At 39.7% G+C, this 16705-nt stretch overlaps 1 protein-coding gene across 1 annotated transcript in view; it reads right to left on the bottom strand.

Annotated features, from left to right (window-relative positions):
* LOC132816083 (potassium voltage-gated channel subfamily H member 8-like) overlaps positions 1 to 16705 on the bottom strand; it is a 438395-nt gene that overhangs the window by 106583 nt on the left and 315107 nt on the right. The window contains exon 10 of the mRNA XM_060825513.1: positions 13311 to 13560. Within this exon, the coding sequence (XP_060681496.1) occupies positions 13311 to 13560 (250 nt within the window). The remainder of the gene's footprint in view (positions 1 to 13310; positions 13561 to 16705) is intronic.

Raw genomic sequence — 16705 nt, 5'->3', positions numbered from 1 at the left:
CTATAATCTCAGGGCTGTGGGTTCAAGTACCACGGGGCACCATCATTTCCATGTTAGGGCTCTTGTGGAGTATTGCTCATGAGCTTATCTGTGGGCAAGGAAGTCCAGGTTCAAATCTTACCTGCTCTAAAGCTGTATCATACCATGTGCAAATAGATGGATTAAAAATATTTTACACCACAAGAAATGTTGTGCAACTTTGGTCTCTCTTCCAGCTTTACAAAGATGAAGCCACAGTAAGATGTTTTCATAAATAAAGTTAATGTTTTCCTTACTTCAACAGACCCTGTAAATAATCTTTAGCGGTACAAGATCAAGAGCATTATATATTGGCAGCCAGAACAATACACATAAACACACTACCTGTATATTAATTAGGAGCAGTAATTGGGATTGACATCTCTTCTATGACCAGAAAACTTCAAACAGGTCTCAGGTCCCAATTCAGCAGAGGCATGGCTGAACTCAGAGTTATACAGCATGGAAACAGACCCTTCAATCCAACTGAAGTAAGTGTTTTAAATGGTTAGACTCATCTTCCCAGAAGTCCTTTGCTCCTCCCTCACAATTGTCAGCAAATGGAGGCCCCGATGCCTGAAGCAAGTGTTTTAAACAGTTAGACTCACCTTCCCAGAAGTCCTTTGCTCCTCCCTTGCACCTCTCGACAAATGGGGCAAACAAGGTTAGGTTTAAGGTGGAAATGGGGGCAAAAGTTCTGTTTTTTTTCTGATACTGAACTGTGCTTGAAGAAAAGCTCCCTTCAGTCATCACCATAGTCAGGAGATAAAGAACTCAAAGTCAACTGAATGTAACCCTTCAAAGCAGAGAAAGAAAAATGACTGAAGTTATACTAATCCCAAGTTCTTTGCTCTGAAAAAGGCCTTATATCTGATTTGCAGAGTAATGGAACTGTAAAGCCATTAGAGAAAAAGTATTGCATAAACTACTGGGACTAATAGCTGCCAAGTCCCCAGAACCTGACAGGTTATATTGTAGGGTCTGAAAGGAAACAGCAGGTTAGATAATGGTTCCATTGGTTATATTATTTCAAAATTCCCTGCAAGTAGGAAAGGCTGCAGTGGATTGGAAAAATGCAAATAGAATGCCCTTATTCAAAAATGGAGGGAGACAGAAACAAGGAAATCAGTTAATTTAATCTGTCATTGGGAAATTGTTTGATTCCATTATGAAGCAGGTAATAGCTGGACAGTTGAAATGTCAAAACTCAATCCATCATAGTTTCATAAAGGGTAACTTGTGTTTGAGTAATTTACTCAAGTTCTTTAAAGATGTAACAGGAAACATGGATAATGAGGTCCCTTAGATATAGCATATCTGGATATCCAGGAGGCATTTGACAAGATGTCACATAAACGGTTAATACAGAAGGTAAGATATTTTTCTAAACGGCAACAAATTCAGTTTTCGGGCCCAGCTACTTACAATCTATATTAATGAATTGGATGCAGAGATAGGACGTACTCTGGCCAAATTTGCAGATGATACTGAAATAGCTGGGAAAATACATTTCAATAAGAAACTTACAAATGGATATAGATAAATTAGGCAAATGGTCCAAAATTTGACAGGTGGAGTTTAGCATTGACAAGTATGAGTTTACCCATTTCACTCAGAAGAGTAAAAAGGCAACTTATTATCTAAATGGAGAAAAAAACTTCAAAATGCTTCAGTATAGAGGAATCTGGATATCCTTGTGCATAAATTGCAGCAGGTCAATCTACAAGTACAGAAGGAATTTTGTCATTTCTTACTAAGGAAATAGAATACAAAAGTAGGGAAATATTGTTGCAATATTATACAATATTGGTAAGACTGTATCAAGATTACTACGTGTAGTTTTGGTCCCTTTACTTGAGGAATGATGTAATTATATTGAAGGCAATTCAGAGAAGGATCACGAGATCCATTACTTGCATGAAAGGGATGTCTCACAAGGAAAGGTTGAGCAGTCTAGGTCTACATTCAGTAGAGTTTAGAAGAACGAGGGAAGATTTAATTTAGATATAGAAGATGGTAAAAGGGATTGACAATACAAATATAGAGCAGATGATTCTCCTTGTGGGGCAATCTAAAGTAAAAGGTCATAGGTTTAGCGAGTATCATAAGGAGTGGCAAATTTAAAACAGAGGAGACATTACTTTCCTTAAAGGTCAGAGAATCTGTGGAATTTGTTACCTCAGCATGAGCTGGACACTGAATAAATTTAAAAAGGACGTCGACAGGTTTTTAATTAGTACTAAATTAAAGGGTTATTGGAAATAGATAGGAAAGTTGAGGCTGCAATGAGACCAGCCATTATCGTATTAAATAGCGGAGCAGACTCAAAAGGCTGAAATGAGTATGCCTGCTCCTCATTCTCATGTTCTTATAGTGTCTTAGAGCCAGACAGTGTAGAAAAGGCCCTTTGGCCCATTAAGTCTACATTGACAATAACTATGACTTAAGGCACGCTAATCCCAATTTCCTGCACTTGTTCCATATCTTTGAATGTTATGATATTTCAAGAGCTCATCCAAATATTTTTTAAAGTTTGTACTACTACTACTCCACTATCTTCCCAGGCAGCACAGTTTCCCACAACCATGAGGGGAAAAGTTTATTCTCAAATCCTCTCTGAATCTTTTGCCCCTTACCTTAAAACTATGCCCCCTCATGATTGACCCTTTAATCAAGGAGAGCAACTGGTTCCCTCTCATCCTCTTCATACTCCTCACAAATGTATACACCTAAATCTCATCTCCTGCTTAGTTTTCACTGGTCTGAAGAAAACAATGTAAGCCTTATATTCTAATACTCTTATGTTCTTATAGAAAACCAAGTAAATGAATCTTAAACCTTCAGAGCTGGATTTGTTCCATTGCTTACTGGACTAGGGTGCTGAACACTGCATTTGACATCCTGAAACAAAACAAATGGGTATATTCGCACCCAGAAACGTTCCTCAGCTGCTTTTGCTAAAAGTAAAGAAAGAAATTAACTCTATGTTGAAGCAATATTTCATCTGTGACAAAACCAACACATGGATTGGGTGGACAGCGGTAGCAGGGGATTTGAACCTTACTCTGGCTGAGGTCGATTCAGCACCTACCTCCTTGTTCCGACTGTAGTAAAATATCACAGCACTCTGCCATGCTTAAGCAAATAATTGCAAAGGACCTATCTTCAAAGTAGACTAGTAGGAGGCTGGAAGAACACAGCAAGCCAGGCAACTGAAGAAGGGTTACAGCTGAAACATCGACTTTTCCACCTCCTGAAGCTGCCTGGCTTGTCGTGTTCTTCCAGCCTCTCACTTGTCTACCTTGAATTCCAGCACCTGCAGTTGTTTTTTTTAATCAAGGACATGTCTTCAGGCAGACAAGAAAGTGAAGATTCTTTTCTATCAAGTGTGGACAATCCATTTTATCAAATTCTTGTTTGTGATATTATTCAGAAACATAAATAAATTTGGCCATGAAGAGATGATAATTTTGATGTAGAATATCTTTCAATTTTAATTGAATAAAAACTTGCCACCAACTCAATGCGGAGGGCTCTGTCTTCTACCTTTGAGCCAATTCTGTATCCAAATGGCTAGATATGTCTGAACTATATTCTAGAAATAATAAGGCTAGCAGTTTTCCAAATTAATCTATCAAATACAAGGACTTAGAGTGTCTGCACTGCAGCAGATTGGAAGCTGTTTGCACCATTCCATCTCATTTAAAGAACAAAGTTAATGCATTGACTTTTGTTAGTGTTAGTTTTGTCAAAGATGAAATATTGCTTCAACATAGAGTTAATTTCTTTCTTTACTGGAGGCCTATGACCAGTGGAGTGCCACAAGGATCGGTGCGGGGCCCTCTACCTTTTGTCATTTACATAAATGATTTGGATGCGAGCATAAGAGGTACAGTTAGTAAGTTTGCAGATGACACCAAAATTGGAGGTATAGTGGACAGCGAAGAGGGTTACCTCAGATTACAACAGGATCTGGACCTGATGGGTCAATGGGCTGAGAAGTGGTAGATGGAGTTTAATTCAGATAAATGCAAGGTGCTACATTTTGGGAAAGCAAATCTTAGCTGGACTTATACACTTAACGGTAAGGTCCTAGGGAGTGTTGCTGAACAAAGAGACCTTGGAGTGCAGGTTCATAGCTCCTTGAAAGTGGAGTCACAGGTAGATAGGATAGTGAAGAAGGTATTTGGTATGCTTTCCTTTATCGGTCAGAGTATTGAGTACAGGAGTTGGGAGGTCATGTTGCGGCTGTACAGGACACTGGTTAGGCCACTGTTGGAATATTGCATGCAATTCTGGTCTCATTCCTATCAGAAAGATGTTGTGAAACTTGAAAGGATTCAGAAAAGATTTATGAGGATGTTGCCAAGGTTGGAGGATCTGAGCTACAGGGAGAGGCTGAACAGGCTGGGGCTGTTTTCCCTGGAGCGTTGGAGGCTGAGGGGTGACCTTATAGAGGTTTACAAAATTATGAGGGGCATGGATAGGATAAATAGACAAAGTCTTTTCCCTGGGGTCGGGGAGTCCAGAACTAGAGGACATAGGTTTAAGGTGAGAGGGGAAAGATATAAAAGAGACCTAAGGGGCAACTTTTTCATGCAAACGGTGGTACGTGTATGGAATGAGCTGCTTGAGGATATGGTGGAGGCTGATACAATTGCAACATTTAAGAGGCATTTCGATGGGTATATGAATAGAAAGAGTTTGGAGGGATATGGGCTGGGTGCTGGCAGGTGGGATTAGATTGGGTTGGGATATCTGGTCGGCATGGACAGGTTGGACTGAAGGGTTTGTTGTTTCCATGCTGTACATCTCTATGACTCTATGACTCTTATACCTCAGGACATTAAGAAAGAAAATTTATGCATTAAGTCTAATATTTGGATAAATTGCTAAAACACTTCAATATCAAACATAGAAAAAAATTGCGATGTCAATATAAACTGGATAGATTTCTTTGTTACTTTCTCTTTTTTCTATAAGAGCCTATTGAATTGCATCATAATGGAATTATTTAGAGAATCTCTACTTCTTCACTCTAGACAAGTCTTAAAAATATTTCTAGTCGCTGTAATGCAGCTCCTTCCTTTGTATTGCATAAAAATGCTTGTAGCTGTCAATAGTACTTTCTATATTTTAATCTAATACCCAACTTCAGATCTTTTCCTTCTCCCAACCCTGTGCCAAATCTGCTTCACTGACACGTTATGGACTAGACCAAAAGTCCTCAAAATACATTAAGATGATAACCTTGACCCTATCTATTCCTTATTTTAAAGGCAAGTGCAAGGCTTTGCATTCCAGATGCAATTTGATTGTTCAAACTACCAGGCATGCAGCAAAACCTACTGTATTCATCCACAATAGTTTAAATCCACCAAAAGAAAGAAGAAATTAGAATAACACAACTATAATAGAAAACTTAACAGAATAACACATAATTCAACCCCGAAACATTAACTGTCCCAATATAGTAACATCCCATAAATACATGCTTGGCAAAGGCAAATTCAGTAAAATCGATTATCTCACAGGCAATTCTCCAGTCCAGGAGGAAAAACATCAAATTGAAAATTCTGAGAAAGAGAGTAGCAGGTAGAACTTCCAAACCTAGCCTAGGGCAGTTCCCGGAGTTGGGAATTGGCTGCAGCTGACATTGTCGAAGGCAGCCATGACGGGGGCTACTGTAGCCTTGCAGATTGGATCAAGCAGAAGAGCAGTTGGTGAACAATCTCATGGTGCATGCAAGTGGCTAACAATCACTCTGTTTGAATAGCTCTACTTTATCTTTACTTTTATTCAACAGCCACCTCACACAGTGGCTCCCACATTGCTCTTTACAACTGCGGAGCATTTATGTTTACCAGACAATTCACTTTTTTTCTAGTCCCTATATAGAAAATTTCCTTCTGTCTTACGATTCATCAAGCTTTTTCAGGATCTTAAAAGCCAATTAATTGGAAGTGAGATATTTTCTCATTTCTTCCCTCAGTTTGAAAAGACCAGCGTATTCTGGAGGTTTCAGAATATGGAAAGGCTAATTGTCAGGGTTACTTTCAAAATGTGGCCACATTCAACTTCATCTCCTTGTATGTTTGAAAATCAAGCCCACCTAGCATAACATGTAGCTGTGACATGGTTATTGCTGCATTTTAAAAACAAAAAATTACATATAGCTGACAAATGTCCATACATGTGACTATTACATATATAGGTAACAGAAAATATATGATCATTTATTGTTTAGTGGTACACAAGTTAGTTAACAGTCGGAATGATAAAGGATATTCTAAATAAATATACTTAACAAATTTTCACAAATGGAGCATTCAAAATTTACACCACCATGTTAATGGCATTATGCTACTTTATTTCCTGTACCATTATGGCAGCAATCTGATCTGAGAAAAGGTATTAATTTTAGAAATGGTTACAAACAAGCAATAAGGATTATATGACTAATGGCAAAATATTGTCAGTGCTGGAAATCTGAAGCAAACAGAGAGAATGCTGGAGAAACTCAACAGATCTGGCAGCATCTGTAGACAGAGAGGTAGAGTTTGGTTAAGGTTTCAAATTTGGTATGAGTCTTCTATGGACGTAAAATATTAACCCTGTTTCTCTCTCCAAAGATGCTGCCAAACCTGCTGAGTTTCTCCAACAGTTGTTGTGTTGGTTCAGGATTACTTGTCCAGTGAATTGTGTTCAATCAACTCAATGTCATTGAGTTTTCTCTGTATCAGAAAAGGGTAGATCATGTGGGGTATGTGCTGTGGCACACATGTGGAATGATCCAAGTTAGGTAACAGCCTAGTAAGCCATCCTATTGACGAATGGGAAGAAAGCAGGAGAATGAGGTTGAGGATTAAATCAGCCATGATTGAATCGTGAAGCAGACTCAATGGGCCAAGTGACCTAATTCTGCTCTAGTATCTTATGGTCTTACAATTAAAAAATGTAAATTAGTCTCCATGATCATAAAAGAAAAATCACGAGCGAGGAATTTGTTAGATAATATAGCATCAAGTTGTTAATATGCTCTGGTAAAATTTCTTTGATGTCTTTTCAATGAAAGCTTTAATTTGTCTAAAATAAACAATTAACCATTTGGTTAAAACCCATCAGCCAGTTCTATTTCACTGAATATAAGGACAAATGAATAGAATGGTCTTAGTCCCAGCAGCACCAGGTTTGTGTGGTGTCTATTCCTCGCTAGGCCTGTGGACAGAACTCAAAGGAGAGATGGTTATGGAAGTTGGATTGAAGATAAATCTGGATATCAGCAGTGTTGCTGTCAGGGTCCTTTAAAGGGAAATAGGGGGAAATGAAGAATGTAGTTATGGGGCTTCCAGAAGGGATAGCCAAATATGATCTTGTGGAAAATGCTTTGTACTGCTGCAGGGTACACCTAAAAGGAGATTTCCCCCACTTCACTGTCCAACATAAGCCACCAGCTGCAAAAGCTGTCACATTACACATCTGACATCGGCCTCCACCTGATGTGGGTAAAATAGAGGCAGGGCAGTGGTGGTTGGGGGAGGTGGGGGGGGGAGCGAAATCACGTGAAGGTTAGTGGTGGCATGAGAGAGCCTTTGTTCTTAAATATATTAAGCAACATAGATAACAAAACACCTTGTTGAGTCAGAAGTTTTGAATTATATTTACAATCCCAATTTTCAGCATGGCTATAATATCAAAGATTTATGTGTGGTCTGGGTTCTCACTTACTGATATTACTGCACATTACATACGCAAAGCTAACTAACTAAGACATCATGCTGTGACTCCAGGATACACTGAAAGTAATGAGTATTGAGATAAACCTTTTTATTAGGACATCTCACCACCTTGAATTTGAAAGTTGTGGGTGGGAGAATGGGAGAACACATATCAATGAGGTGGGATTATGTAGTAATAAAGATATTAATGTACTTAAGTACACACAAATAGGCTTCTAGTTGCGGGTGTGGATCTGACAAGGGACACTCCCCCCATCAGCCCTCACCCCACTCCTGGCACCTTCCCCTGCCATCACAAGAAGTGCAAAACCTATGCCCACACCTCCTCCTCACCTCCGTCCAAGGCCCCAAAGGATTCTACCATATCGACAGACATTTACCTGTACCTTCACTCATGTCGTTTACTGTATCCGTAACACCCGATGTGGTCTCCTCTACATTTGGGAGACAGAAAGCCTACTCGCAGAGTGCTTCAGAGAACATTTCTGGGACACCCGCACCAACCAACCACACCACGCCGTGGCTGAGTACTTCAACTCCCCCTCCCACTCCAACAAGGATGTGCAGGTCCTGGGCCTCCTCCATCGCCAAACCCTAACCACCTGACACCTGGAAGAAGAACGCCTCACCTTCCGGCTTCGGACCCTGCAACCACACGGGATCATTGTGGATTTCGCCAGTTTTCTCATTTTCTCTCTCCCCACGTTATCCCAGTCCCAAGTCTCCAACTTGGCACTGCCCTCTTGACCTGTCCATCGCCTTTCCCACCCTCCCCTCCGATCTATTACTTTCTCCCTCATCTTCATCTATCTCTCGTATTCTCAACTACTCACCCCCAGCCCCATCGCCCCTCCCATTTATCTGTCAGCTCCCTGGCCCATAAGCCTCTTTCCTGATGAAGGGCTTATGCCCGAAATGTCAATTCTCCTGCTAATCAGATGCTGCCTGACCTGCTGTGCTTTTCCAGCATCACACTGTCAACATAGAATAAGAGTAACTGACGTGAGGTGCATTCTTTTGTATTGTTACAACAAATGTTTTGATGTAATGCATCTGTCTTAAGGTACAGGTCTATCCGGTCTGGAACCTGCATCATAAAACATTGGCTCCAAAAAGCCCAAAGGCGAGTGGGCTACCAAAGGTGTCTACCACACACTGTACAATAGAAAACCGATTGTAACTAACAGATAGATGGTGTGCAGCCAACATGAGGCCCAATGCCTTCAAACTGATAGTGAGGAGCAACAGTAAAACTTCACCCAGAATGAACTGGGTGAAAGCGAGCTGCACAGTTTCAAAGAGATCAGATTAAAAAATGAATGAGAATCCTATGAGTCTCAATACTGTGAACTGTTAACAAGGAGGATAAAAGTGGACATGATAATGTTCATTTTCCATTGTTTGGCACATGAGCAGAAGGTAAAGTCAGAAAATTGTAAGAGAAGTAACATGTACAAAATCAGGTTGAAAGTTGAACAACAGACAACTGATGATGCAGGGAGATGGATAGCAAAATTATTGCTGAAATAAAAACAATTGAAAGTATCTGGTTTCATATTTCTGGTAAGATCCTAAAATGGATACCATAACAAATTCAATAAATACAAGCCACTCAAACTTCATTAGATGCTTGACACTGTAATTTATGTATTTCTAATATATACACAAGAATTATTGCAATGAACATGGAAGACATGGCCAAGACACCAAGTCAGGAATCCTAATATTGTCTGAAATGTGAATAAGCAGCTTGTTTGTGGAAATCTTTACTCCCTGAAATATCTGTGAAATGATTCAAAAGGCTAAATCATTAAAATGTCAGATGCATCAGAGGCAAATATAAGGGCTTGAAAATGATTAAACTTCTTTGACCTGATTTTTTAAAATCCACATACAACAATGAGGTTTATCCTTGGATCTGAGAGAATGCACTATTATTAGGGAATAAATTAATGCAATAGGAACGTATGATGTCAGTTATATAGAACTTTAATTTTCTGTCATTGATTTTGGTTGGCAGAATTCATCACAGCTGTCACACCATTTTATATATAATCCTGATTATTTTGCTGTCATTCAAGTAGGAAGTAAATGTCATCAGACATTTAAATAGCAGTAATTATAGTAATGTACAAAATGACAAATGTCCAACATTAATAAAGAAGCTTTCCTCAAGTTTCTAGCTCCTAGTTTAAGGACAGTTTAGGTAAATAACATATTTCCACAGCAGGGATTTTGTCAGGGGTCTTGCACACCAGGCAGGGAAATGCTAAGGAACCCTTGGCAGTTCTGTAGAAAGACTCAATCTACTCACGTGCCCTTCAGACACTTGAATGGCAGTGTCTTTAGCAGGTTCTTTACTCAGAGAGTGCTAAGGGCATGGAATGCCCTGCCTGCCAATGTAGTTAACTCAGCCAAAATAGGGGCATTTAAGCAGCCCTTGGATAAGCTCTTGGATGATGATGGGATAGTGTAGGGGGATGGGCTTAGATTAGTTCACAGGTCGGTGCAACATTGAGGGCCGAAGGGCCTGTTCTGCGCTGTATTGTTCTATGTTCTAATGGCTTTTGGTGGGCCTTTCCTCTGACCAAGGTCCACCAGAAATGCAGGCAGCACTACTAGAGGCCTAGGATCATTGTGGAGTCCCAGACCAAAGGAGAGTGGGGATGATTTGGAATCATAATGTTGGGTCTGTGGTGAGGAGAGGGGGGAATGGCTGGGAATAGAGATCAAAGGCAAGTGCAGGGTGTGGCTTTCAGTGGTCAGCTTCTCCCAACCAATGCGAGACTGTGAAGTGGGCAAAAGTTGCCTGATAATGAGGGAATCACTCAGGAGCCACTGGAATCCTGACAAAGTTCAGTGAGCAGACTCCTTGCAGCATGACAAAACTGTCTGGCTCTCATTTAACTCTGAGCCACCATTAAATTGAAGTGGACTCAAGGATGATGATTAGGAGAAAGTGAGGACTGCAGTGCTGGAGATCAGAGTCAAAAAGTGTGACGCTGGAAAAGCACAGCAGGTCAGGGAGCATCTGAGCTGCAGGAGAATTGACCTTTTGTGCATAAGCCCTTCATCAGCCCTGACGAAGGGCTTATGCCCAAAACGTCGACTCTCTTGCTCCTTGGATGCTGCCTGACCTGCTGTGCTTTTCCAGCATCACTCTTTTTGACTCAAGGATAATGATGTCAACTGATGAGGCTAATTGACATCATACTGATGGTGGCTGGAAGTCCTGTGGCAGTGCCTTCCAACTTAATCAGGGAAGGTTGATATGGGTGTTGTCCTCTGCTCACATGTGTCTCGTCACTGTTTTCTGGCAATGACACAATACGATCCACCCCAATGAGGCAGGGCCTGATTTTCTATCCTGCTCCAAACATGTTCTCTCCATAGAGATGAATTCATATTCTACAATTCTCTGGCAAAGTAGTTGGCACATTATCTGCCATCAGTTTGTTATGCGTCTTATAAATACCTGCTGGATCATTTTTCTTTTGATAATTTCCTTTTTTGTCCCTTGAAAGCTCTGAGATAGATTTTTAATGTTCAATGAATGATGGTGCAGGTCATTGGCTGGCTGCCTGATAAATAAATTATATTTATTTGATATTTGATGCTTGATTTATTTATTGTCATGTGTGGTAGCAGTGGGTGTTCAGTCTGTTTTGCCGGGGCGAAGCTAGGGCTCGTTACCATAGATTTAATAGGCTATTGATTACATTTGGGATCAATGAAATTTCCTATGGCTTGGACCTGCTCTATATCATGCAGTTAAGGAGAATAAACCCATTAGTAGGCATTAGTCAAGGGTACTTCAATGTGGTAACAAGCTTTATTATTCTGGTGTAGCCTGGGACATTGCTCTGATTAATTCCATATAGAATAATTATGAACTAATTGTTTTTGGCCCTCTTTAGTTTTACTTTTGTGTAAACCACTGAAGATATTTTTCATTAACCTGATCAGATCAGCTCTGACTCACCTCTGAGCCAGGTAATACTTGAAGCTGGACCTTCTAGCCCAGAGGTAGGGACACTTACACTTTAACCCTAATGGTCTGGAATATTATTTTTATTGTCTAAGAAAAGCCATAAAACAAAATACTCTAAAAACTCAGCTTATCTCCCCATGAATTCAACAATCCCACACTCTCATATCAAGCTGTGATTGAGTTGAGATATTGCATTAAACTTAGACACTCGTCGTCTATCCCACTTTTAGAAATCACATCGCTTCCTCAGCTGTTCAGCTAATTATTTGATAAAAGTTATATTTTTGGATAGGTTGGACTTTGTTTCATATATATCCTGGGATTTTAATCTTAAATCTCACATTTTGTATGTAAAATATGAGTAATTCTGCATTTGACTGCATTTCAATTATGAAGGAGGAAAATTAGAAACAGTGATAATAATGGGAAGCATTATTTGCAATTTAGAATAAATCTGTCTTAGGTTGTTGCTTGGCATTGATGATTAATTTAGATTTCAGTTCATAATGAGTTGAAGAAATGGAACAACAGCATGAAAGTAGTCTCTTCTGTCACAACACCAGGTAAGAGTGTAGTTATAAAGTTGATTTTTGTGTGCTTCCTGTTGTTTCATCCAATGCAGTCTGTCTTTTCAAGTTTAGCTTTCTTTTGGTATCCATTGTATGTAATACAACTAAACAATCAGCTTAGGCTGCAGACTTGGACATAGCCCAAGCATGTACATTTGTAGCACATAGAAAACCATCTTTACAACATTATTCAATAAATTCTTGTAGAATATTACACAGCATTCAGCAAGAAAAGAACAATACTCATTGGACTGTACATTCTATTTAATAAAGTACCTTAGTCCTTACAAATGTGTATTGGGAATTCTGCCTGAGCTTGAGGAAATCAAACCTTTGATAAAGACTCACTGAGGTTTGTAAAATGCAACATCCAGAACTTTTTCTGCAAGTAAATGGATAATAACAATGCACCTATAGCGCTACTACATAGAGCAGTCAGTAAAACCCTTTCTTCCATATTTTGAATTTAGTCTTTTGGAATAGATATTTGCAAAAGATTTTGTGACAAAATAAGAATCATCATTTATACTGTACAGTATTGCACAAAGTGAGCCCAAAGCACTTCACAGCAACATTGAGACAACAAAAAAATAACACTGAGCCAACAGAGATAGAGGGACAAGTGACCAAAACCTTGTAAAGAGGTTTTAAGGCAGAGAGAGAGAGAGAAAGAGAGAGAGAGAGAGACAGACAGACAGAGAGACAGAGAGACAGAGAGGCAGACACAATAATTTAGAGATGAAATTGCAGAGCTCAAAGTCTAGGCTTAAGGCATGGCCACCAGTGGTCGGGAAAACAATACGAGGATACACAAGAGACCAAGTTGAAGAACACAAATTACAAAGCGTACGAGATACAAAATTTGACTGGTTCTCAGAAATCGGTCAGAACATTTGAGGGTCACTTATTTTCTTCTAAATGGTCTGAAGACAAATTGGTATATTTAGAAATTGTAGCTATGGTAGCAATTAAAACAAAATTATACAAACCTACCAAGTATTGCCAGCACCATGGTACCTTTAAGAACTTCCATGGAGCCTGAGCAGACGAAGTAGATGGCCTGCAATGCATCGCCCTGTCGAAGGAGGTACTCGCCTGGAGCACAGAAAGAAGTTTTGATGTGTAGAGAGAGAGACCTAAGGCATCCACGGCTGGCAGAGGCAAACAGAGAAAGTTGTAGGATTTCCTTGTTCAAGTGCATAGTGATGTCTGACCTCAGCTCATCTGGAAAATCCTTTAAAAGCTATGGAAATGACAAGAGTTAATATGCATTGAAATAAGTAATGACATAGCTGCCTGCAAAAGAACAGAGGAGGGTCTGAAATCCCCTCAGGGAAAAAGAAAATCACAAGAATGAATTAAGTGTGTTAAATAGTAAAATCTAGTAGATATCCACAATAATCACCGATATCAGCATTGTCGGTTGTCGTTTAATTGAAATTAATTAAGTGCATGAAGACATGATCATAGTTTTCAAAATAGTTTTAAGCTGAAATATCCATTAATGACTGCAAGAGATAATTATATGGAATTTAAATGAAACAAAATGCATTTCAGAATCTCCCCATGGAATCTCTCTTTGTTCCATCTATAATACAATTAACAGTATGGTATAAATGCTAATGTAGTATTACAAAGATTCAATTAAAACTTCTTAACAAGTTCGTAGACACAAAAATACACATACTTCCACATCATAATGTGTCTCCTCGGTCTGGTTAGATTAATTTTAAAGATATACATAAATACACATACATGGTACAGAGACTAACTAGATCAACCAGATAGATGAGAATTTTGTAAACTGATACAATCATGAGCTAAGCATTAAAAGTACTTATTGAACTGCAACACAAATATACAATTATCTTTTCAGCTTAAGTGTTAAAAACTGCAAATATCTCCTCTCAAAATGAGAGAGATTATCTCCACTGCTGTTGATTGCTATCCTATCAGTTTATTTTAAAATTTTCTCTTTGATTTTCTCACCAGGCTGATAGTGATTAATTTTGAGTGATGCACATTTGGCGTTGATGTTCTTTGGGGTGCCATCATCTCCCTGTGACAGTGCGCTTTGATGGTATGAAAGGCAGATTTATTATCACTTTCAACTGATAAAATAAGCACTAACAGGCAAATATATTTGTGCAAAAGAGAGAAAAGAAAGTAAAAATCAGCATTTGTACCATCTTAGGAAAACTCCAAAGTGTTTCACTAATGAAATATCTTCGAAGTAACAGTCTCTGTTATGTAAGCAAAAATGACTTTATGGTATTAGCAACGATGATCCAGTGCAAGTGAGGATCATGTTAAAGCACCCACAGGCTGATATAAGCAAACAGGTTTGGGATCATGCCAAAAATAAGAGTGAAGACCAATACACTTACAACTGGACAGTGCTCTGCTTATAGCAATAAAAACAAATTAAAAGAGATGAAAATGAATGGTTGGATTATTGGTCCAGATCTCCTGGTCTTGAGATCATTGAAGGCTAGACATAAAGCTCAAAATGTGTGTTAGGACCTGCACAAAGGCTCCAAAACCCACCCCCACCCAGATCTAAAAACCTCTCCCCCTACCCTCTTGTCCAACTATCCCTGACAACCTGACCACTCTTCCTGATCAAGCCTTTCATCACCAAACGAGCATTCACTTTTAATCTTGATTACCCCAACTGTCTAGCAATCCCGACCTGACTAGTTTCAACCTGACTACTCCATCTGACCCTACAATCCCATACCCACTTATCCACTGTTGCCCCACTCACCTACCACTCGACTTGTCTGCCACTTCATCCACCTGACATCTAACTTAATTACCTCAACCACCCTACTCACTTTCCTCACCTATCATTTCCATCAGAACACTCTGCCTAATCACTCATTCACCAGATGTCCAGGACACATGCACTAAACAGCCCCACCACCCTGTGGCCGAACACTTTAACTCCCCCTCCCACACTGCAAAGGACATGCAAGTCCTGGGACTCCTCCACCGCCAAACTCCCAGTGCCTGGAGGAAGAACGCCTCATTTTCCACCTTGGGACTCTTCAACAACACGGGATCAATGTAGATTTCACCAGTTTCTTCATATCCCCTCCCCCTGCCTTATCCCAGGGCCAAACTTCTAACTTGGTACCACCTTCTTGAACTCTCCTACCTGTCCAAGTTTCTTCCCACCTATCCTCTCTACCCTCCATTCTGACCTATCACCATCACCCTCCCCCTCCATCTACCAATCGCATTCCCAGCTATCTTCCTCCCACATTGATGAAAGGCTTATGCTCAAAACGTTGATGCCCCTGCTCCTCGGATGCTGCCTGACTAGCTGTGCTTTTCCAGCACCACACTTTTCAACTCTGATCTCCAGCATCTGCAGTTCTCACTTTCTTCACACAGATGCTACAGAGCTGTGAAGAAGCCTCTCAAAAGATTATATGCTCTCTGTTGCTGTCAAAGATGATTCAAGGAATAACACACAGGGGACTGGCTGAATAATGTCATAAGCCACAAAAAGAAAGCCCAAGTCATTTATTCAGTCATACAGTTCTGAATAATACGTTACATTCTCAAACCATTCTGTAGATTTGGAGTAATCCATATTTTTGAAATGGATGGTGATTAAGCAGCTACGTGCCCTTAAATTTTCAATTACATTTATATTGTCCGTGTGTGACACCAATTTCTCTCCTGCCAGAATTGGAGCTGCTGAGCTTTGAGCTATATTGTGCCATGTGTTGTGGGATGGTGGAATGAGGTATCCTAAGATTATGACATAAGACCAGAATACTTTATTTGGGAGAAAACATGTGCTCTTTTGAGAAATTGAAAAGCTTCCAGTGAAAATACCATTCTTCTCATTACTAATTTGAAACTCAGCCTCCGATGCAGTGAACAGCTATAAATATTTTCCATATTTATTAGTTGGTCTGATTGCTAATAACAGCATGTTACACAAAAATCTATTCTCACAGAAAGAAAAACTATGGAAAGAAATGGAGTCAGAGGATCATAGAGTAATACAGCACGGAAACAGACCCTTTGGTCCAACTCGTCCATATTGACCAGATATCCTAAGTTAATCTAGTCCCATTTACCAGCACTTGGCCCATATCCCTCTAAACCCTTTCTATTCACCCACCCATCCAGATAACTTTTAAATGTCATAATTGTACCAGCATCCACCACTTCCTTTAGCAGCTCATTCCATACACACACCACCCTCTGCGTGAAAAGATTACCACTCAGGTCCTTTTTAAACCTTTTCCCTCTTACCTTAAATCTATTCCCTTTGGTTTTGGACTCCCCGACCCTGAGAAAAAGAACTTGGCTATTTACCCTTTCCATGCCTCTTGTGATTTTATAAGCTTTTATAAGGTTACCCCATA

This window comes from Hemiscyllium ocellatum, chromosome 5 (genome assembly GCF_020745735.1).
Source record: "Hemiscyllium ocellatum isolate sHemOce1 chromosome 5, sHemOce1.pat.X.cur, whole genome shotgun sequence".
NCBI lineage: Eukaryota > Metazoa > Chordata > Chondrichthyes > Orectolobiformes > Hemiscylliidae > Hemiscyllium > Hemiscyllium ocellatum.
The sequence above is the reverse complement of the archived record's forward strand: the minus strand, read 5'-3'. Positions and strand labels throughout refer to the sequence as shown.